Source organism: Carassius carassius, chromosome 7, assembly GCF_963082965.1.
Source record: "Carassius carassius chromosome 7, fCarCar2.1, whole genome shotgun sequence".
NCBI lineage: Eukaryota > Metazoa > Chordata > Actinopteri > Cypriniformes > Cyprinidae > Carassius > Carassius carassius.
This window is the reverse complement of record NC_081761.1, coordinates 22,551,679-22,576,943: the sequence shown is the minus strand read 5'-3', so window position 1 is coordinate 22,576,943 and position 25,265 is coordinate 22,551,679. Positions and strand designations below refer to the sequence as shown.

Below are 25,265 nucleotides of genomic sequence, written 5' to 3'. Positions count from 1 at the left end.
ACACCACAAGCAGACACCGGTTTGGCTTTGTCTGAGCTTCACGATGCGCTCAGCGGCAACATCAACAAACATCTGGACGCTGCTATTATTATCGCTGGGGACTTTAATAAAGCCAAACTCAGGCAAGTTATGCCTAATTTTTATCAACATGTATCCTGTCCAACCAGAGGACCGAATACACTGGATCATTGCTACACTCAGTTTAAAAATGCCTACAAAGCTCGCTCACTACCGGCTTTCGGCAAATCGGACCATGCCGCCCTTTTCCTCACGTCGGAATATAAACAACGGCTCGTTCAAGATTCCCCGGTGCAGAGGGTGGTGACGCGATGGTCCGCCAAATCTGACGTCAGCGAGTTCACGGATGTAGCATTAAGCTTTGTAAACACGCTAGCCGAACAAGCTACAGATACAATAACTATAAGGACATTCTCTAATCAAAAACCGTTGGTGGACAGATCAATCCGTGCAGCAGTAAATAAACGCACTGCTGCTTACAACGCTGGTCTTCTGTCAGGAAACATGAGCGAGTACAAAGCATCGTGCTATGCTCTCAGACGCGCAGTAAGAGCCACCAAACACAGATACAGGGAATGCATAGAGTCACATTTCCAGCTAAATGACTCCCAACGCATGTGGCAAGGACTAAGGACCATCTGTGCCTTTGGACATAAATCCTCTGCAGAGGTGAGAGCAGATCCGTCGCTGGCTGACGAGCTAAACACTTTCTACGGCCACTTTGAAAGCAATCTAAGCAGTGTGAGTCTGCCAATCAGCGCGTCAGGAAGCAGCAGTCAGATCAGCGATCATCATGCGATCACCGTGTCAGAGGACGAGGTTCAGAGGGCACTAAAGCGAGTGAATGTAAGGAAAGCAGCCGGACCTGATGGGAATTTTGGCCGTGTTCTGCGGTCCTGCGCTGATCAGCTTGCTGGTTTGTTTACATCCCTTTTTAATGAGTCTCTTGCTACATCGGTGGTTCCCACCTCATTCAAAAAATCTGTCATCATCCCTGTGCCTAAGAACAATAAACCCTCTTGTCTGAATGACTATAGTCCAGTTGCCCTCACATCAATAGTCATGAAGGTCTTTGAGGGACTGGTTAAAAACGTCATCTACTCCTCCATACCGGATACTTTGGACCCTCTTCAGTTTGCCTATCGCCCAAACAGATCCACTGATGATGCCATCTCTCACATCCTGCACTCTTCTCTCACACACATTGACAGCAATAACAGGAACTATGTAAGGCTGCTATTTATTGACTATAGCTCAGCTTTTAATACTATAGCCCCCTTAAAGCTAGCTTCTAAACTTATAGACCTAGGCCTGAATTCTTCACTCTGCGATTGGATTCTTGATTTCCTCACCGGCAGACCTCAAGTGGTGAAACTAGGCCAGTACACCTCCAGCTCCATCACCCTGAACGTAGGAGCCCCACAGGGCCGTGTCCTGAGTCCCCTGCTCTACTCTCTCTACACACGACTACGTGTCTTCGCACAGCTCCACATCTATAATCAAATTTGCTGATGCTACTGTGCTTCTGGGCCTCATTCACAACAATAATGAGACCGCATACTTGGATGAGGTAGAGAAATTAACATCATGGTGCCAGGAGAACTGTCTCTCGCTGAATGTGAGCAAAACTAAAGAACTGATTGTGGACTTCAGGAAGAGACAGCAGCAGCCCTATACTCCTCTTATGATCAGCGGGACCCCTGTGGAGAGGGTGAGCAGCTTCAAGTACCTTGGTGTAAACATCTCCGAGGACCTGACTTGGACTACTCACATTCAAACACAGGTTAATAAAGCCAATCAAAGACTGTACCATCTGCAACAGCTGAGGAAATTCAGGGTCTCACCAGCAATCCTAAAAACTTTCTATTCAGGGGCTATAGAAAGTGTATTGACTCAGTGTTTCTCAGTGTGGTATGGGAACAGCTCCAGTCAAGACTGCAAAGCCCTGCAGGGAGTTGTGCGCTTAGCTGAGCGCAATTCAGAATCTGCTCTCCCCTCTCTGCAGGACATCTACCTCAAACGCTGCAGAAGCAGAGCTGCTAAAATCATCAAAGACTCCACCCACCCCAGTAACCATCTTTTTACTTTGCTGCCATCTGGTAAGCACTTCCGTAGCCTGATGGTAAAAAACCGAGAGACTCAGGAGGAGTTTCTTCCCCCAGGCCATCAGGCTCCTAAACTCAAAACCAGCCTCTTAACATCCTCACGCCTCCACTTAATGTACACTTTATCAGTAAGATATTCATCATTCACTACCTCACATAGACACACTGACAGTGTCAACCTGTTTGCACATTTGCTTCTTGTACATTCCTGTGTATCTTAATATTTAAGACTACAGTATAATGCACATATGCACATTGTACATCCCTGTATATCTTAAAGGAGTCATACCCTCGTATTACCTTGGATACCTACTGCTGTATTATAGTCTTTCAGGCCCTTCTAAAAAAGAAAAGTGGAAAAAAATAAACACAGAGCTCCTCAGACCCTTATCTCTGTAGGCATTATTGTCTCGCGAGATCTGATGCGATATTTTGGCTGTCGTGGACGGTCATTATAATAATGCAAATGAGGGGCACGTTGATTGGTTGCAGGAAGGAGGGGGGTTGACACCGCAGGTAACGCTTTAGCATATCATTACAAACTGACATCATGGCGCAAGTTGTGAATGAACGCGACCGGCTTCCCGGCCAGTGTATAAGTATGAGGCGCCGTTTAGGGCTTAAATCAAACTTCATTCACGCACACATATGAAACACACTTGCATATATACTAAGTACTAGTCACACATACATGTATATGAACTATCTACGCACATAAAGTTACTCATATGAGACGTGAGCACAGCACACACACACAAATATAAGACGTGAGCACACACACACACACAAACTAGACGGGGCCTCATGTAAGCGTTAGGCAATAAATAAACAATAACCGAATTCATGATGATCTCAGTCATTTGTTTTTTGCAAAGTACGTTAGCAGCCATTCCCCATACCTCGAAGCTAATACTCCTGCCAGTGTTGTGCCTGGACGCGTTCATTGAACGATAATTCATGAACTCGTTCATGTTTTGGACTGAACTGAACGTACCGCATTACTGCCTGATGAACGTTACTGTGAAGTCGTTCATTCTGGTGTCTGTGAACGCCACGCTCTCTCTCAGTTTAACTTTGTTCAGTAGGATGCCAGATTTCTATAAAGCCTTCTAGGCGAAAACCCACCTAAAACCCACCATAAACCGGCCTTAATATGTAGCGGAAAAAACACCCAATCTGGCAACGCCAGACTCTCTTGTTCAAACACTCTTTAAATGTTTGAACAAGGGGCTTTAAATGTTACTATTAACTGGCAAATTCCCCAAACACATCAACCTACGCAATCTTGATCATATTCTGAATTAAGAAATCCTTATAATGCAGTCAAAAGTCCGTTTTTGCAGTCAGTTTACAGGGAACATAAATAATTACTTCACCAAGAGTCTTTCGTTTATTTGTCTAGTGACAGACGCAATAGCATACAATAGCCGCATTAGCAGTTATGCTGTTTGTTACACACAGTAGAGCAATAAAAACAATTGCAGGCAATTTTGTTGGAATGGCGCTTTTCCCGAGCTTCGATGCCAACTTCGCCTGATATTGCCCCAAATTTGTGAAGGATTTCAGCGTACAATGTTTAGCACAAACACGTAAAGATAAACCAGTGGAAGGGTTGAAGGAACCGCGTCATTAAAAGAGGAATTTAATCCACTGGTCTCTGATAGCTAGGTCCGTTCTTGGTAGAGAAAACACATTTACATGTTGATTCTGGCAGTCAACCACAGAGCAACTCACGTGTGCACTAGTTCCAGCGTCTTTCTCGACTGAATATGAGGGGGAGAGGGGAAGGGCGAGGGGAAGGGCGAGCTTCCTGCTGCGGTGTCCATATATGGTATATCCTGCCCCGTCTTGACGTCAAGACGGGGAAGAAATCAAAATCTCGTATTTGAGTGCGCGTGCACGTGGGCTATTTTACCAACCCTGAGGTAAACAAACGCTTCACTTTTAAATATCGGCTTCCCGGCCAGTGTATAATCGCATAACATACATTGATTCTCGTGGAAAAGTGAAAATTGTGGGTCATGACTCATTTAATATTTAAGACTACAGTTTACTTTCATGCACATTATTTCGCGTTTTATATTTAATTCTAAAATATACATCTTTTTTATATTTTATTCTTATATTTTTATTGTTTACTTTTATTTCGTTCTTATATAGCTATATTTATGTATATTTTCATCTGTGTTGTTTTCTTTAATAACTGTTCTGTCCATGAGGCGGACCTGACTCACATTTCACTGCTGGTTATATATGCTATTTTTTACGGTTAATCGATTAATCGGTTTATGTACTTATACTTTCGTTTTTTTCCACCCCCCCCCCCCCCCCCAAGTAAATTATTAATAAAGGGTCTTTATCATTCAGCATTGATTTTTGAGAGATTTTAACCATTGTGCATTGTCATATCCTCATCAAAAATATACCTGGAGTTGTTTTATTATGTGTTAGTGATCCTTTGTCGAACTCTTCTGCAATCAAAACACTGACCCATACTCTAGCAAATTTCACAAGGAGATTTCAAATAATGTTTTCACCATGGCAGTCCTTAGAGCTCCTAAAGTAGTTTAACATCCTGAACAAAGCTTAAGGAATCTTTCAGAACATATTTTCACGAAGAATAAGGATAAAACAGAATACGATTGCAGTGCGTTGTATTATTTACTGGGAAACAGCTTTATAGCTTATGCTGTGAAATTGTAAACAATCCTTCCAATAAAGTGCCAATGGCATGAAACCTGAATGGAACTCACAGTTTAAAGTAAAATCCATCCGAAGGTTGTCCAGAAAAAGAAAAAAAAAATCGGACACACAAAAAAACCTGCTTCGGCACCACTGTAATGATAAAAACCTTTGTGTTCATCCGGAAGAAGGAGGCGGGAACCGGCGGACAATCCAATAACATTTTAATAAAACAAAATAAACACAAAACAGCGCACCAGCCCCTCACGGACGACTGGTGCGCACAAATAAAAACACAACTAAAAGCCCAGGCCTGGTCCTCTCTCGTCCTTCACTGTCGTCGCTCCAGTTTTATATCCTTCCATCTCCTACGTGGGACTCGAGACCGGCGGTGGGCCGCAGTTGCCACTGATTTGCCCAATCACTGCCGGCCTCACCCCTTGTTCCCACGTCCCTCGGCCTAGCCCCACTCGCCACACGAACATATCAAAAATGTGCGCGTAAAAATGTAACTGTAAGATGTTGGCCAAAACACACAAGGAAACAGGTTTTCTCAGAGGATCGCCAGGAGTTCGGAGTTTGCCGAAAAACAGTAAGTAATTTGCTCTGGAATTATTACAGAGGTTGTGTGAGAAAAACGAATACGTGGCAGATTCGGACGGGATTAAAATCGCCAAGTATGTCTGTGAAACCCCCTGTAAAACTAGTCTCATCCAAATAGGACTTATTTGAATTTTTCTAAGAACATGACATTATGAGATTTTCTTTTTGAATATTTAATCATTTTAGCATTTTTTCATCCATACTCTTATTTAAAGACAGCTATCACACTCGTAATACACATTTAACTACATATTAGTGTAAACTACATATTGAATGATTTTTTTGAAGAAGAAGAATAAACTGAAAGAAAGAATTTTGAAATAACAAGTGAAAGAGTGTTCAAATAACTATTCATACGTATCTGATACTGAAGTCATTGAGCAAGATTAATTAACAGAACAAATAAAATGCTTCAACTTACCCAGTTTTTGCGAAATTCGTCCAGTAAGTCATTACCACCGCTGAAAGCATGACATCGTTCTTGGAGAAATTACAGTTAAAGAGATCAGTGGGGCCAATCATGGGAATTCCAAACACATAAGGCACCTCGTCTCCATGTGCTGAATCTGACCAGCTAGGTTTCATTTCGCTCTGACAGTGGTGGTAGAAAGCATAAAAATATGTAGGAGATCCGTATTGAGCATGAAGGTCCGCCGTAGCTACTGCTGGCGCCACCCATTGGTGATCAGTAAACAGTGCAACTAGAGTCTTCCGCCTGGTCTCCGGGTTCTCCTTGTCAGCCCAGTCGGTATACATGAACTTAATGGTTTCGCGAAGCGTGTCCTTGCCCTCTGGATAACCATAGAGGTGGTCCACAAAATCAGACACAGCAAAGTCGAAGTCGTTTGCAGAGACACCATCCTCACTGTCCACGATGCCATCCACAAATTTAAAACCCTCACCCTGGTTGACGCCCAACATGATGTCATAGTTGAGAAACTCTCCCTGTTCCATCAGAATTTGGGGGTCATCGGGGATGACATCACCATCAATAACCGGACCAAAAGCAATGTGGTACTTGGCCTGAGTGATGTACTGTTCAATCAGCTCCTTGTAGTTTTTGTTCTGTAGACATTCCACCAGATCTATAGTATCTAGCATATTGCAGCCCACCTTCTCAGCTAGTATGCGGGTGTATTTGGCTGGCTGGTAGTTGACGGCCCAGCTTGACAAAGCAGTACCACTCTGGATGATGGCTTTCTGAAATAAATCTGAAAATAAAAATAAAAACATTAATTAAAATTAAATAATTATTTCACCCAAAAATTAACATTGCTTAATATGTGTCATGTGTTGCACATTTAAACTTCTTCAAGAACCAGTGAGTTTTGTTTGCATGTCAAGCAAGTAAATTTCAGCTTCCATGAACCATATTTGATGTGCTCTATGTATGTGTGTTGATCAGTGTTTATATGTAAATAAAAGCCTAAATTAAAACCTATTAATCATATGAATAGATTGTGTCAGAAGACTTTAAGCAGCTTGATTCATATGGATTGCTTGTATGATGAAAACTTTATGAAGCATCCAAGTTTTAGGTGAATGGACTTTCAGTGGAAGAATTGCAATCTCTCAAGTTTCAATAAAAATATTGGTAACACTTTAGTATTAGCATGCCTATTATTAACATATTGGCGGTTTATTAGTACTTATGAAGCACATATTCTCTGTGACCATATTCTACATCCCTAATCCTATGCAATAACTAACTTAACTACCTTATTAACTATTAATGAACAGCAAATTAGGAGTTTATTGAGGCAAAAGTATTTTTATTATTATTATTATTATTATTATTAGTGTCTATCTGATACAAATGAAAGTGAGAACTGAGGGGAAATAATAATAAGAAGAAGAATCAGAAGAAGAAGAATGAAAATATCATTATAATAATAAGGAAGGTGCTTGTTTATTTCATATTGTATATTACAATGTGTCATCAAAGACTTAATTTGGACCTGGCCAAAACTGGCTTGAAAATGAAAGTGCATTTAGAATAAGAATGCTTTGTAATGAAGCCTGCTGGAGTCTTTGTCCCTGCATAATGTTATATGGGTAAGTAATATCAGACAGTGCCTGACATAGACGGCAACTAATATGCATATGCATTGATGCTGTACCTTTGTCAGCTCAGCCAGCCGTGGCCATAACACGTTGACACAGATTGTGTCCTAGAAAATAGCAATACCTCAGGGCACCGATCTCACTAGGCTGAACCGAGGCTTCTGCCGCACTGACACGGAGTGAAAAATAGCCTTCACTCAAGTTTAAAATATCAAAAATGTGGAGACGGCACTTATGTCAAGAGCTTTCTAATAATGTACAAGCCATTAAAAATATCAATATCAATGCCCAGTCTATAGAGTTTAGCAGACCCTTCCCATAAAACAAAGACTGATTACTCATAATATGTTTTGAACTAGGTTAAAGGAAGTCCAAATCGAACCCAAATGCATGACAGCTTTGCCAGGCACATTGAATGCATTTTGAGTGGCATCAGAACAATATTACAAGAACGCAAACAGAAAATAACAGCGTTTTCCTTTTTTTAAAAAGCTCTTCTTTAGATCAGAAAAAGAGTTCACATGTTAAATAATGTATTTAATTAACCATACATTAATTACATGTTGCAAAAACAAAAAACAAAAAAAACACTAGATTGTCTGAAGACAAGGGCTCAGGAAAACAGCACGGGCAGCAAGTGAAATTAAATGCCCTTCTGCTTATTTTACAATTTACATTATGTAATTCATTCATAAATCATAGCTGACCTTTCAGACAGAACACCAGGAGGGAACTGTACATCTTGTCCTGTTATTTTGATCAAATATGACACTTCCTTATTTGGTGTTGTGTTAGTGTTAGAGTAACTCTAGCCAGAGGTCATTTGATCCATTACTAGATTTCGTCTGCTATCTACCCAGGCTGGACATTGAATGTAAAATCTATTTTTATAGTGGGACAATTGAGTTCCAGATGAATGCCTTGTAGGGGTTATTGCAATGAAAATTACATGCAGCCAGGCACACTGGAACCAAGGGCTTTTGGTTCATAAAAGATCTTTCAATATATCAGTACAGAGGAAAGAGGGGATTGTATGTTTGTTGTAAATGTAGATAATAATGGTTTGGAAAATGACTTTGAATCAGAGAGATTGAAAAATAGAAACAAAATGGAACATAATCACAGTTTATTTTCTCATAATTGTAATTTAGGGCATGCTCAGATCTGTACTGTATTTCACTGATTCTTGAGACATAGGACAAAATATGTCCAGCAGTTGAAACTGTTAATAAGTTTAAAAATGGGGGATTCATAAATTAATAATGGTATGGGGGATCAATAAAAATGTGTTTAACACCATTATTCACTTCAATTTAATTGTATCATTATTATATACATTTTATGGCACTTATTGTCTTCTCGCTGCATCTAAAACAGTGTGTCCACAGAGGAGGGTTCAATCATTCATATGCTATAAAATGGATAAAAAATATTTTTATTATTATTATTATTTTTTTTTTTTTTTATTATAATCCTAATGTTAATATTTACTGTCACAACCATGATATGTCAACACCATCTTCCAATATCTGAGGAAATTATTTAAAATAAATTGTATTCTCCTGAAGAAGGGTCTTTTACAATCTAGCATCAACAGATAAAAAAATATGGCTTCTACATGATCTCCAGTTGCTTTGTGAAAAAAATGCCAAATTTATCAACACTGTCAGATGTCAACACCGTTAAGATTTTCGGTGTTTTTCCCAATGAAGGAATTGACATTCATCCTGTGAAGTCATCATATTTTTAAGTCATTTTTAATTATATTAAATATAAAATAGTGTTTTTTTTGTTTGTTTTTTTGTATAAATACTAAATATGTGACCTGACAGCATTGCTTTTGCAGACTGACAGTCAACATTTCTAGAAGAGTCGGGGTTGAGGGAACACATAACAGTTCTGTCACCTCAGTCAGATGATTATTTTGATAATATTTCATTAGATTTTATATTTGTTGAGCAATTGTTGGTCACACATGTAATCTGTATGCTAACATGAGAATGTTCCATAGAACATTTTTTTTTCAACATTTCAAAACATCTTGATTGCTGTTAAAGATAATATTGAAATGATATTTCACAGTCCAAGGTAAAAAGCTTAATTTGATAAAAAAAAAAGAAAAGTTGGGAGGTTGCATCAAAGCATAGCTCAGTAGCTTAGTCAAATTTTTATTTTATTTTTTTTTATTTTATTTTTTTTTTGTACCCTGCTTTGGCCCACTTCACAAGAATCAGTTATTGATTTGTTAACTTATTTGCTTTTTGTTCCAAAACAGGGATTAAAATTGTTTTTTATTTTAATTACAATTTTTTTTAGTTTGCTTTCACAAAGGCAACATTTCTAAATGGACCAAAATTTGTTGATGCAAGTCAAATTATTCAAATGCAACTGGTCTCGTAGCAGGACAACAGTTTAGCAGGCTTGCAGCGTTCTTTCTAATCATTACTTATATTTATTTATGAGTCTGGACATAAATTAAGGCGACATCAGGACAGCAGTGCTTCACTAGACCTGTTTTGCAATTAGAAGGTATTTTCAGATAAAAAGCGGGCGTATTGATTATGCATTGCAGTGATGTGCTAGTACACTGATTCTGCCTCATCTTTGCTCAGGTTAACTGATTCATTCTGTTAGCCAAACAAACAGTGCTGTCCTTCATACAGCAGAAATCATGCATAAAGATATCGGTTCGTTCATCCGCTCGGTCAGATTGCTATCTTTCCAGATGCATATCTTTCTAGAGTTTGTCTTCAATCAGGCCAAGATCACATTGATGATTGTTTTGGTGCACATCTGAATTCAAATGTCTTTTTCATATATGCCTAAATGAAATTAAAGGGGAAAGTGCACTAGGTAGCAAAACAAATGCTCCAAACGAGCCAGGTTGAAAATGGTCTTAAAGGGAGAGTTTACCTCGTGTCGTTCCAAAACTGTAAGAGTTTCTTTCTCATGTTGAACACAAAAGAAGATACTTTGAAGAATGCTGGTAATCAAACAGTACTTCTATTGAAGTCAATGGTGACCAACAACTGTTTGGTTCTTAAACATTCTTCAAAATATCTTCTTAAATGATGACAAAATATTCATTTTTGGGTGATTGTGACTACATTTTTCGTCAATGACATTTTATCTCATAATTGAAACGTTTCGTAATGCAATTCACAATTGCGAATGCAGCTTTACATATAACAATGTGACTACATTTTCCATTTAATCTCACAATTACCCAATTTGGTCAGAAACTGGTTCCCAAAGAATGGCCAGATAACACAGTACTATATCTAATTGTCTATTACAAAATGACTTTTACCTTCTGAATAGTGTGACAGGGTCAGCAAGCTAACACAGGATGCCCCAGCTCCTGATCCAAATATAGTCACCCTTTTCGGGTCGCCTTTGAAAGCCAGGATATTCTCTTTGATCCACCGGAGTGCTTGGATCTGGTCCAACAGCCCATAATTCCCTTTGGCTGCCTGGTCACCTGTACTCAGGAACCCTAGTGACACACAAAAAACACACACACACACACACACACACACACACAAAATGCATTTAGAAGAAATCTCAGAAAGCTTTTAAAGGTTTATTCTGAAGTAATTCATTGCTTATAAATATTCATTCTTTCAATATTTCATTTTATTTTTTTATTTTTTTTCACAATCCTTTTATTTCTCATATACCTGTACATCTATGGGCCATTTGATTAAAAAAACTTGTTTTCTATCTAATTTAAGGTTGTTGTTTTTTTGATACATTACCTTCCACTCACAAACAAATGTACATAAAAGAATCGCTGCACTTGACATCCAAATAGGCAGAGCACAGAATTCTAAAAAGAGACTCTTAATGGCATGCCTTGGTTACTTCATGTTAAGGGCACTAATGGCTGCCCTCAAAACCCGCTCATTATTTACCTCGGGACCCTGTCTGTCCCTATAGCCTTTCTATAAAGTCATCATTGTGAAGAAAGAATCAAAAAGGCACCACTTTGGGTGCAAGAGTCATGCTGTTAAGGCAAAGAATATAGTTCAAGGTTGCTTTTTAGACACTAATAGGGTCATTCGACCATCTTTATAGAAAAAGGTTGAGGTTACTTCCATGTTAATTGATGCAATTTAGATACTCATTCAAAGTTGAATGTAGAGATGCCCATAATTTCCATTGGGTTAAGGGTCCATTGGCTTGATGGCATCCTTTTGCAGAGTTCTCCATGTGGATAAAAGCTAGATTCTAATCAAAATTGACATTCAGATTGCTAAAGGAGGGCAGTACCTTCTCGTTAAATGGTGATATGTCTTTAGGCATTGTTTGACAAAATCACTTCTCATTTGAGGAGACACTACATCAAAGTGACAACATGCAGCAACAAATATTTCCTGAAGACTTTTTAAATAATCCCCATTGCTCCGATCGGCTTACAGTAAGTGTGCCAACCTTTAACAGGCTTGTCAATGTGCACAAAATCACAAACAGGTTGACAAATTAGCCAACTGTCTTAAACCCATTAGAAAGACCCGGAAAAGCCTCAGGGGTATCAATTCTGTTCCTTTGCCCGGTCTTGGATTTCCGATTCTGGCCCATGTCAAAGGCACTTTCCCCATACACCCGCTTAGGGCCTGGTCCCAGACAGCTCTGGACAAATAGGATGAGAAGCAAGGGAAGCAAGACTAGCCACTGTGGCTTTTTGATAGAGGGACAGATCCAGTTGGTCATGCCTACACAGAAGGGTCTTGCTGTGGGAGAGGGATTACAAAGCCCAGGACAGCATCACTACTGTAGCTCAACTGGATAACCCAAGGCCATGATCACATACAGAACATCATCATGACAAAGAGGAAAAAGGAGTACAGCATTACAAGTAACCTTAATAGAAATGTAAAACGTACTTGAAGATATGCATGCAGATAATGAAATCATTTCTCGAAACATTCATCAGTTTCCTACAGCCAGTCCTCATCCAGTCTCATCCAGTATCAAATAGAATATTGCTGGCAGTGTGATGAGGCACACCTGGTGCATACTGCACCTTGTCCACTTTTGCGTGTCTGCGATCTGTGAACCTGTCCATTCAAAAGGTATTCTTCAAAACCACTTCTAAGTCTGTCTCTTTGCATGGACTTTATAATGACTGTATAAGTGAGGGCACTTTATCTCTAGACTGAATCGATATAGAAAGAACCGTAAATGACTTACACCATAATTATTTGAATTTCCTCTCAACTTTGAAATAAATGTTGATACTGTAACTTTGACTATTCAAAACTTGCAAAAAATGGAAAATGGAAGGGCTGGAAAAAGTTTATTTGACAGCAATTATTTGGGGATTTAGGGAAAGGTAAATTTGAAATAATTATTTAAACATGTTAGTTTGCTATTTTAAACTGGAAACTGGTGCTTTTATTCAAAATTATTTAAAAACCCTATTAATATGGTACATTAAAATACATTTAATTGATCTTAAACAAATTACTATTGTAAACTTTCCACCCTTTTCCTGTGTCCCATGATGCTTTGTGTGAATAATAAGAATAACTTTTGTTAAGCAGCAGACAATCAGCAGAAGGTTTGCTCTATGAACACAATACTAAGTAATGTCAATGAGGTGACATTATTATCTCCAAAAGGAAATGTAAATATGTGACATACCATGAATAACCCTTAAAACTTGGTTCTATACATAGCAATATTTTGGATGTATTACATATAACTGTTGTAATATATGTCTATAATACATAACAATTACATTTTAAAGTGTCTCTGTGAAAACACTGGAAAGAATCGTCAGGGCTGAAAAAAATTAGTGATTCTTAGTGCATGTCAGATAAATATTCATGGAATATATCATAAATTGAATGGGAAAAGCAGACCAAAAATGCAAACTATATGTTGTCTTTTTTCTCTCTTTTTTTCTTCTTCTTCCACACAGTAGAGAACAAGGGGTTTGGGGAGAAGAAAATAATTAGGAGGAAGAAAATGCAGTGAACTGAAAAGTATTTTTCTGTTGGTATCATTGTTATATCACGTCACATTAAAATATCAAGCATTACGTTGACTTCTGAAAATAGAACAAGAAGGGAAATGTACAGCTAATTCAGTCAAACTGATGTATTAGGATTTTTTTGTAACCTTATGATTTAAAGTAATGTGTTTCAGTCTTTTTGAGCATATCTTTTTCAAACCAGAAGTGCCTCCCGTAATTTAAAACACAGCGGCCTCGTTCAGAAAAAAATAAGTGGATTGATTGATTGATTGATTGATCGATTGATTGATTGAACGATTTATATTTCCTAAGTAGTCTCGATATGTAGTTAATGTCAAATAGTTCTTAAAAAGTGGCAGAACTAAATGGAATATGTATGTGGGGGGCAGGGGGTCACAGACTTCAAAAAGAATGTACAAGGCTTCATTTGGTTTGGCAGAAAACATCTGAAAATGACATCTTAAAAAGTAATTGTATTGAACAGCATGGTACACCATAATACAAGCCTGAATTCAAGGCATTTAGCGTGAAAGTTGCAATAAAATGCTAACAATAAAAATGGAACAGTCAACCACCATGTAAATTCTGCACTTTTCTGAAGAATTACTTTATTATTATTATTTTTAATTTTATTTTATTTTTTCCATTGAGTGTGCATCTTCAGCAATGTGTTCTGCTGCAGACATCACAGGTATAAAAGAGTCAGGAGCTTAAAAAATGCTTAGTATTTCTTAAAGTTATTTTATTTTTTTATTTGTGTTTTTTTATGTGTCTATATACAGGTACACACAATCTTGACACCTGCTTCTGGTTCTTATAAAGCTTAATGTGATGTTATTTTCTCTTTACAGACCAAAGTATTTTATTAATACTTGGCCACATGATGTGGACAGTTTTGTATTAGTGTTGGGAAAGACACTCCGGAACATTCAACTAGGATTGATGCCGTTCCTGGTGTGTTGTTCAAAGTAAGACCCTCACTAATCCTATGCTGTATTAAATGGTGAAGCCAGCGAGAGCCATTTGCAGAAATGTAGGTCACCCCTCCAAATACTTTGGAGAGATCAGAAGCTTGAGCGACAGTGACAAAAAGATCTTGCCAGGCTCACAGCTTGCTGCTGTTGCTAAAACACTTCCAAATGTATCCCTAACACACCTCAGCAGGATGTATGGAAGAAAAGGGCGCTCACACTGATGTCACCACAGCAGTGTCAGCTGTACAATTATACACTAGCAACAACCCCCAACGCAGTCTAAGATGACAGTTAAGACTTCTGGGAGAGCAGTAAAATAAACAGAGAACAAACACACAATAACAGGGTAGTTTAGTGAAGAAGAGCAGTAAAAAAAAATATAATAAAAAATAAATAATAAATAATGGCTAACATGTCTCTCAGGATGAAAGACCATTGATTGATTGATTGATTGATTGATTGATTGATTGATTGATTGATTACTTTGATTGTTTGTTTATTTTGTAGAATGCACAAGCAGAAGTTAAAGTTACATATTTAAACTATTTTATGCAACCTGGTCTCACTCAATTCAATTTCATTCCACAGAAAAGATCATCATGAACACTGATGATCAAATATTTCCTTGTTCATATATGATTTTTTTTTTTTTTTTTGGGGTGAACGATACCTTTAATACACCAAGTTAACAAATGATTAAAATATTGTGTGAAAAAAAAACAACCACAGCTTTGGCCCAAGCAATCAACCAAAAACTAACCTCAGTAATTTAATGTAACACAGACATGTAATCTTTTATGTACCTTATTCAGGCCTGTGCCTGTAAGAGGATGGATCGTGTAGGCAACCATAAACCATACAGATAAATCTCAGCAGAGAAAGACAGCAGCATAAAGGATAAGAGTATAAAGTAATATCTAGGATTAATGAAAAGTTTCACAATATCTAATCTCTGTTGTTTTATATATATATATATATATATATATATATATATATATATATATATATATATATGTGTGTGTGTGTGTGTGTGTGTGTGTGTGTGTATATTAGGGCTGTCAGTTTAATGTGTTAACTTAATTCGTTATGAAAAATTAACGCAATCTGACGTTATCTGACATTTCATACAGTTGATGCAGGACAACAACTCCATAAATACAGTTATGCCCTAAAATTCAAGATATTGGTGAAAAAAAAAATGTTTTTGTTTCATATATCAAAGAATGTGCCCACACCATATTCCCACACTTCCCCCACTGTGCCCACAATATGCCCACACCCAGCCTACAGTGTCTACATACTGTGGGCATGTTATTGGCCCAAAACTGGCCCCATTTGGGACTCACTCTGTTCTGTGTGGACCAGCCCACACTCATCCCACACTTTGGGCTGTCCCACTGGGGCCCCACCTGGCCCCATAGTGTCCATTCCATCAACACTAGAACCACCATGGTGTAAATTTTACCCATGGCTGTTATTCAAATGTGCATGCAAGATTTCCAATAAAACATCCAAGTCTCCCAGTCACTGACTTTTGCTAAAATTGTGTAATGTACAATCCCCTATTGGTAAAAATTGTTTAGAAGACCAGAACAAGCCACATTGCATTTATAACTATAAGCGCCAGCCAGTCAAATTTACCCACCTATATAATGTCTTTTTATTGCTGCTTCTGTTAATTGTTCATTGCTAGGAAATGCCTTTCACTTTCTGTGTTGTTATTTAGTCTACCCAATCTATCCAATCTATTATATAATGAATAAAACCATTTTTGATTGACCAAATTTTGTTGCCATTGCTCTCTCATTCAAATTATAAATTATACAACTAAACTGCGATTGAATGTGTCATCGCATCATCATATTCACTGTGGTGAATTATAATTTCTCATTATCTAGTAATTTTTAGTAATTTAAATAGCATAGGTTGACTTAATATATAGATTAATAACTAGGGATGTCCCGATCAGGTTTTTTTGTCCTTGAGTCCGAGTCCGAGTCATTTGATTTTGAGTATCTGCCGATACAGAGTCCCGATCCGATACTTCTAAAATACATAAAAAAAGAATAAAGAAGAGCGAAAAAACAGATCCAGGATGTTCAATAAATTACATTTTGAAATATATTCAAATATAAAACAGCTATTTTAAATAGGCTAGTAAAAATATTTCAAAATCTTACTGTTTTGCTGTACTTTGGATCAAATAAATGCAGGCTTGGTGAATAGAAGGGACTTCTTAAAAAAAAAAAAAAAAAACCTTAACAAGCTTACTGTTCAAAAACTTCTGACTGGTAGTATAGGCAACTTTATTTTTTCTCTAATTTCTAGCTTTTAATTGGCTTAGAAATCTATAAATGCTGGACAATAACAAATAATAATGATTTGTTTATATACTACAAACACTGTTTATCACATATTAATGCAGAATAGTTTCTATACTGTAATAAATACTATGTCAATCAGCACTGCATTGTTCATACTTTATTTATCACCTGCTGGAGATGACTTGAAGAACAATTTATTGTCGTGATCGTATATTAACGTCTTCGTGTTTGCATAAGTTTCTGTTTTCCTGTGCGCACCACAGCATAGCTGGATGCTTTTGTCCATATTAGGAATTTCCTGATATCAGCGCGAGAGCGCGCTCCGGCTTCAAGTATGAATGAAACACACACTGCATGAGAGTTTAGCGCTCTGTGATGTTCATCTCGCTGTATCCTGAGTCCGGATGAAATATCAGGTCATGCGCAAACTATCATGTCTCTTTGAGTTTGAATCTATATTTATTCACACCAGCTCTTGAAAACAAAGTGATGTCATGCCGCACGCGTCGCTGTTTCTATGTGGAGTCAAAAGGGTCTAACTCTGTGCCACCGCATAACAAAAGATGTGTTAAAAATTAATGAGAATATATATATATATATATATATATATATATATATATATATATATATATATATATATATATCCGAGTCCTGATCGGGAGGTAACGTCCGATTCCGATCGAGTCTGAAACCACGCGATCGGCCCGATTTCCGATCACGTGATCGGATCTGGACATCCCTATTGATAACATTGTATTATGATATTAAACCATCCAAATATTATTTACTTCCTACTATTTGTCGCTGTCAGTGCAGGCTTGTTTAGATTATATTGACCGTTGAAAAGTGATTAGTGGCCTGCATTAAAAAATAAAAATAAATAAAATAAAAAATACAATAAAAAAAGGACTTGAACTAAAAACAACAGGCCAAAATTACAGCGGATGACTACACATAATCATTTCATGACTAGACACTTTTTTTGTGAAGACAGTGGCATAATACAATGAAATAATATTTTCTTTAGCCATGTAAAAACAGTTGTAATGTGTGTTGGTAAAGTTTATCTGCTGGCAGTTCTAGTGTTAAACAGATATTTAAAATACACTTTATGTTGTTTGTACATTAATTTAAAAAGTTTACTGTTAAGTGGGATTAACCATATATATATATATATACGCTCGTATAGGTCGTTTGTCCAAATCCCTGAAATACGACCCATCAGAGCGTATACTACAATTGCGCCCCTATCGGCAAAAGGTCGTTTTCATATTAATGTTTTGTACTCTTTTATTTGCCTTCTGATTTGCGTTTCGTGTAGCTCAGTTGGTAGATTATTGCATTATACCTTGATATGTAATCATGCTATCATGGGTTCGATCCCAGGGAACAGACGTGCACGGAAATGTATATGCTCAATAAATCATAATATAGCACGATTTCTGTGAGGGTTAGGTTTAGGGTTGGGGTTAGGTGTGGTCATTCGAACGAATAAGCCACCTAGTAAAATATCTAGGAAATACTGTGAGATTGGTGTAAAAAGTCCACACATTGCATTTAAATAAACGTGCGTTTTGATTGGTAATGACGTTGGTTCATTGGTTCATGACAACAGACGCAACGCGATACTGTCATTATTTTTACGCCCGCTAGAGGGCACTTAACTTTAAAACGTAAATATAGGTCGTAATAAGGTGCTTGCACAAACGACCCATATGGTCGTTTTTTGTTGGAGGACAGGCTCCTGTATTTTGTCCTTCCAATGGAAATCAATGGGAGCTGAAAATATTTATGAAGATTCTTAAAAAAAAAAAAAAAAAAATCTTCTTTTACATTCCACTGAAAAAGACATAGAAGTTTTGAATGACATGAGAGTAAATGTGCATCAAACATTTATTGGAAAGTTTCTGAAATATGCAGTGACTCCCTGTACTGACAGTGACTGGTACTTCTCGAAGAGCTATCGGTTAGTTTAATAAATAAAGTTTCAGTCAGGACACACTTAATTCCACTAGAAATGGATTGGAAAGATTTCAGTCCTGGGTATTGATAGTAACTATGTCATATCCAAGTGAACAGTTGTGAAAAAAAAAAAAAACAACAACATTGATTTCATTTCTTTGTGATGACACCCTCTGATTTTGTAATGACATAATAACAGCCACATTTGTCAAAACTTGTCTTTAATGCCAAATCATCTTTAATATGTGCATTCAGCAATCATTAACTAATGTTTTTTTAATCAAAATATGCAAAGGCAGCAAGAGAAAGAATGAATGAAGGAAAAGAAAGCCATATTCTGACAGGCTGATGGTAATAGTGTCTAATTGTGCTCACTGTCAGGAAGATAATCTCTTTGGCTCTCAGATGAAATGTGAATTTTTCAAAGAAGGAGACATGAGATAAACATTCTGGATTAGCTCAGTTGAGCTCAGGTCATGCACATGCACCATACCAGGAATTTTATTTAAAACTTTATTGGTCAATTTCTTTTGTTTGAGTATGATGTCAAAAGAGCGGTAATGAAGTCTGGTACAGCATCTCTAAGGTGCAGGTGCTGGTTATAATGACCGCCATTAGGGCTGATGGGAAATTAACTTCAGTCCATCAACTCCGATCACTGCATTCACACTAGACCTCAATCTGCAGTTGAGATGATACAGCATCCATACAAATTTATTCTGGGATAATTATTGTAAAAAAAAAATATAAAAAGATCAAATCTGGGGGAAGTAATAGTGGCCAAAGCTGAGTCTATGAACTGGAAGAAACCGGAACCATTATAGCTGAGCACAGCAGGGACAGACTCTAAAATAAGTAAACTCTTAGTCACCCTGGAAAAAAGTGTCTGCTTACTTACATAAGTAGATGCTCAAAGACATGTCTGTAAAGGGACTTTGACTACAACATATGTGATACATGGATACATTAGAACATATACGAGTAGTCACAACTGGATAATGTCATCATTTCTGCAGTTTCTATCAATTCTGCTGCAGACTTGTTTGACTTTTTTTCTGTGGAAGATATAAGATTATTTTTTAAATCTTCCTTAGTTCTTTTGTTTTTGAAAGAAGTAGTAATGACTGTTTTGTAAAAGAATAGTTCTTTGGAGTCAGCTGTATCAATGAATTGGTTGATCAATTTCCCAAAATCGGACTGACATTAGTTCAACAGTCCAGTTTATTTCACTGACTCAATGATATGGTCACAATGATTAATAGCCCAGATTATAGAGTGAATAAAGACTTGACATACATTTCTGTCATCGTTTACTATGTATTTATATTGTATGGCTTCAGAAAATGTTTAATAAATGTTTAATGTTTATGGTGCTTTTGCATCCTATTGACTCTTGAAAGTCCCATGAAAGTTTAACTTCATGGAAAAACAACATCCAGCACAATGTATCATATTGTATTAAGAAAGCAAGCAAGCCCACCACCATTCACACACACACACACACACACACACAGACAGACACACACACACACGTTTGTTTTTGCGAAAAGTGGGAATATCCCATAGGTCTAATGGTTTTTATACTGTACAAACTGTATGGCCCTACACCAACCCTATACCTAACCCTAACCCTCACAGGAAACTTTGTGCATTTTTACTTTCTCAAAAAAAAAAAAAAAAAAACTCATTCTGTATGGTTTATAAGCGTTTTGAATAATGGGGACATGGGTTATGTCCTCATAAGTCACCCTCTCCTTGTAACACTGTGTCATACCCATGTCATTATACAAAGTCGTGTCCTGATATGTCACAAACACACACACACACACTTTAATTATGATAGATGATTAGATGATTGTTACAAAATCACTGACGAGTTACTATGAAATCCATCTAAAAATATATATTTTTTATTTAATTTTATGTGCGTTTATGTTTCACCACTGATGTACATGAATAAATCATGTCTTGTAGATTATTTTTAATCATGTGCAGTATCAAGCAAACAAAGCTATAAACACTTGGCCTTAAAAGACATCCTTTTTCTGTCTGTTTGATTAAAAAATGCCTTAAAGGGTTTGTTTGACATTGCAGCTTAGTTTCTTTATCTGTGTATTTCAAGCCTTAACAAGTAAATAAAGCCCTTGTTTTTAAGCCTGTCTGCAGCAGCAGTTGATTGTTTCACAAACAGATACTGGGAGAAAGATGCTCACGATCAAAAAAATAAATCTATCAATTTAAATGAAAACATTTATTTATATCTCTATGTGTTTCTTACATTTCATATGAAGATATTTTTATTCTTCCCGACCCATCACAATGCATGAAAAATCATTAAACAGACCTTTGTAGTCCACCAACTATAATGACCGAGTTGGTTAGCCTTAAATTCACTTACTATTTCCATAAATGATACACCTAATATGATTCATCACTGCTATCAGGAGAAACCTCAGTGGGTTTATTTACCAAAGCAAACCTCTATTTAAAGCTTTGGATTGCATTCAAATTGTGCATCTAGTGAAAGCTGCTTGTATTAACACATTGGTTATACAATAACAGCTGTGTTACTGATCACACTCCAAATGACTCTGACCAATACTCAATCCTGACTTTTTTTTTTTACATCCCTTTTACTGAGATTACATAAACAGCAATCTGGCGCAATATTTGGTGAATGTTTATATAAAATTTTTAATCAAATGCTTTATGCCACTGGCTCTGAGCAAACAACTGGATCCAGTCTGTCACTTTGGACTTAATGTAGAACTGTGCCATCAGCCCCAGGTCCTATTCTGATGATACGCTTGCAGGATGTCAGACTGCATGATTTATATAATTTATGACTCTCAGTGAACTTCAGAAATAAAAGCACTAGCTATGCTGTTCCTGTGGCTTGTTTCATAAAGAATTACGCCACTTATGGTAATTGTCTAGCCGTGAGTGTTTCTGAGCCTTCCTGTTTGTTATTTACATTTCAGAGTTACAGCACACCATCTTCCCTGACTTAGTTGCAAAATAGTCAATCTGTCAAGTTGCAATTGAGTCACTCTATCACAATGCTCCTTCACGACTAGGACAATCTGGACCAACATCTTTGTAAGTCTGTTGCGACTATAGAAGAGATATGGAGCTTATTTCCAATATCAGATTAAAAAGGAAGTACAATTCTCATATTATTCCTCGCATTAAGAGTTTATATCTCTCTATGTGAGTATATATTTCACAATTATGACTTTATAGCTCGCATTTATGAAAAATAGTTACTATCTTTATTTTATTTATTTATTTATTTTTATCCTGTGGTGGAAACAAGCTTCCATAGAGATTCCATAATTTTCTAAACAGCATCTAAAATGTAACTGAAAATACTGCACTTGCAATACTTGCTTAAAACAAATGAAAGCAATACACATTGGTTTTATTAAGATGTGTCAGGCGATGGAGCAACAGAAAATAGTGCGCCAGCACACCTATTGCATAAAACACAGAAGCACACTGATTAAAATGAGCACGTGTAATTATCAGGGAGTCTGTCTGATGTGTGGTGAAAACGCCATCTGTTCTTTATTTAGTGAGAATTGTGCTGTTGAGAAAGTGTCTTTTCTACCATCAGCGCTGCTGACTTTCTGCTGTATAAAAGGTTATGATATTGCAGCGAAAATGTTCCAATTCTGTAACTTAACAATCAGATATTCTGTAGAAGTGAACACACCGTGAACACACACACAGAGCAGCGGTTCACTAATCAAATTGCATTATTCATTGTAAAGCCCAGCATTATAGTGAACTGCATGCATTTTAAATGAGTGCTCTTGGTTGACTGCTCTCCTGAAATCATTCAAGGTCCATATAAGTAAGGCCTCCTGCCGCTTACAGGCCATCTATAATGTCGCACAATCTTTCCTTGTTTCTCTCTTTTAATAGTGGGCACCTCTGTGTAGTGAATTCTCAGAATTCCTGGAAACGCTGTGTGAGAAGTGTTGCGTGGCTGAGAGCCGTGCAAACGGAGCGAGGCCGGTGGAGTGATTTGGAAATGAGCGACACCTGCCCCACTCACCGGTCTCGAGTCCCACAGAGGAGATCGGAAGTATGAAGAGGAGTAACGACGGTGAAGGACGAGAGAGTACCAGGCCTGGTTTGTATTTTGTGTTTGGTTTTGTTTGTGTGCGGTAGTCGTCCGTGAGGGGCTGTCTTTTTTTCTACTTTTTTTGACATTTCAATCATACTGTCATGTGTTTATGTCTCATCTCTTCTTGACTTTATCAGTCAAGGTGACCTGGGAACTAAGGCTCACTTAAAATGGGAACTAAATGTATTTTCCAACTTGAAATATACAGTCACGCATTGTTTATTACACATAATCTGTACCAATATCATGGAACATAAGCATCAGTTGGCCACTAACTGTAGTTTGGGCTCCTCCTCAATGCATCATTTAAATGATAACACACTCTTAAAAATAAAGGTGCTTCATGATGCCATTGAATAACTTTTTCTTTTTTTCTTTTTTTTTTGTCTAAATGGCTTCATAAACGTTTCACAAAAGGTTATTGGTGGTGAAAGAAGGTGCTTCAGATGCTAAAACAGTAAAAATGGTTCTTCTATGGCATCACTGTGAAGAACCTTTTAAGTAGCTTTATTTTTAAGGGTGCGTGTCTTTCATACTCAGGTAATTTGTTTATTTGTTTTGAATTCCAAGAAAGTGAAGTAAAATGATATGCTTCCATACCATATGGCTACAATACCTGCCTTAAGCAAATAGTTCTAAGCACAGTCAGATCCCAGTAATTTCATAGGAGGGAAAATCTCCAGGCACCTAGTAACTGCAGTGCCCTTCCTCATACAGGGCATTGCCATATGTCTCTCAAATTCGCTATCTTTCTCTTTTTGAGTAAAATCCTCACAGACTCAGTCAAGTGTAATTTGGTTTAAAATGATATAGTGAGGTAATACATACAGAAGGTCTGGTGTGAAGTCACTCCTCTAGCTCCTCTACTCCCTCTGAACCATGAAGAGTGCAATTGGTTACACATCCTTGGAGCCAGGCTATGCCTCCCATGATCCATTAGCGTATGTTCATTTAATTCTGCCGAGGTAATTAGAATCTATTTGACACCCCTAAGAGAAGGACTGCAAGGCTTGCAGGATCATACGGTAAAAAATAGTCCTAAAGCTGAGGGAAAGTACAGTGCATAACTCTTAATAAGTTCTCATGCAAGTTCAGAAAGAAGTTTATGTTTGTGTGTGTGTGTGTGTGTGTGAGAATGTTTGAGTTAAGAGGTGGTTAGACCTTACTTGCACTCAGTTCTACCAATTTGTGCTGCAAATGTAATTGGATTCATAAATTTATGAATTAATTTCCATAGACGGTTATAAAATTAGCCACTGCAAGATGTTGAATCTTCACCCCTTGCGGTGTTTTATCTTTGGCCCTCGAGGCACAAATAAGTAAGTCTTTAATATATGACTTTATTAGACTAAGTCTTGGCAGCATTGTGTAAAAGCAGGATAAGCTTCAGGGGCATGATGTTGTAAAGGACAAAATATTCCCCATCTATCAGCAAAAACTTCAGCTGTAATTGATGGAGTCCTCTTTCTGCTCCAGTTCCTGTCATTCTGCCATTGTCAGATAGACATATTTTGATGGATGATGTCTTTTTCTGGACCATGATATATTCTTAACATACTCTCTCCTTATATTTTTTTTGCCTTTTTTCACTCTATTTTCTCCCACTGGTTATTCTCATATATAAGATGTCTCAAGGATGTCTGTGTGTTTGCATGCCTGTAGAATCTCCACTGTCCTTTTTGCTATTTATTTATTTATTTATTTTTAAATCAAATGCAAGATGCAAGTTATTGTCCTTAAGTCTGAGATCAGTTTGAGTTGGCTTTTAAAATAAAGAAAATTGTTACACCAAGGCTGCATATATTTGATCAAAACTACATCAAAGAAGTACTATTGTGAAATACCATTAGATTAAATGAACTGTTTTCTATGTTTCATATATTAAAAACTAAAAATATAATATAAAATATATAAAAAACATTATTATATGGATCTATAATATTAATCACAGTCAATAATCACAGTTGAAAATGGTTGTGCTGTTTAATGAGGTCTGGAAACCGCAACACACACACACACACACACACACACACACACACACACACACACACACACACACACACATATGTGCAAAAATTTAATTTAATGTCTTTAATGTCATTTTAACAAGAGGACATTAACTGAGAAACCAAAATTCCCTTGAAATGTTGTCATTGTAGTATAAAATACATATTTTACGTTTCAGAACTCAAAACGTTCTTGTTAGTCTAAAAAGCAGCTTATATTGAAGGCAGTTTGCCAAAACAACAGCTTGTGGAATGTCACTCTATGATGTAATAGTGTGGCTAAACACTGCCTCCGCAGAAGAAGATCAACGCCTGCTTCTAGATTGCTGCCTGTTTAGCCCCGTCTACTGGTAAAGATTAAAGCTGAAAGACAATGCTGTGCCAACTAAACTGGATCTAACATTATTGTCTCAAA

The 25,265-nt window shown here is 37.2% G+C and overlaps 1 protein-coding gene across 1 annotated transcript in view; it reads right to left on the bottom strand.

The window, feature by feature from the left end:
• The window catches only part of LOC132143729 (neuroligin-4, X-linked-like), a 132,963-nt gene that overhangs the window by 34,915 nt on the left and 72,783 nt on the right, over positions 1-25,265 (bottom strand). Inside the window, exons 4-5 of the mRNA XM_059554210.1 lie at positions 10,783-10,968; positions 5,830-6,619 (exon numbers count right to left, since the gene is read on the bottom strand). Of these exons, the coding sequence (XP_059410193.1) occupies positions 5,830-6,619; positions 10,783-10,968 (976 nt within the window). The remainder of the gene's footprint in view (positions 1-5,829; positions 6,620-10,782; positions 10,969-25,265) is intronic.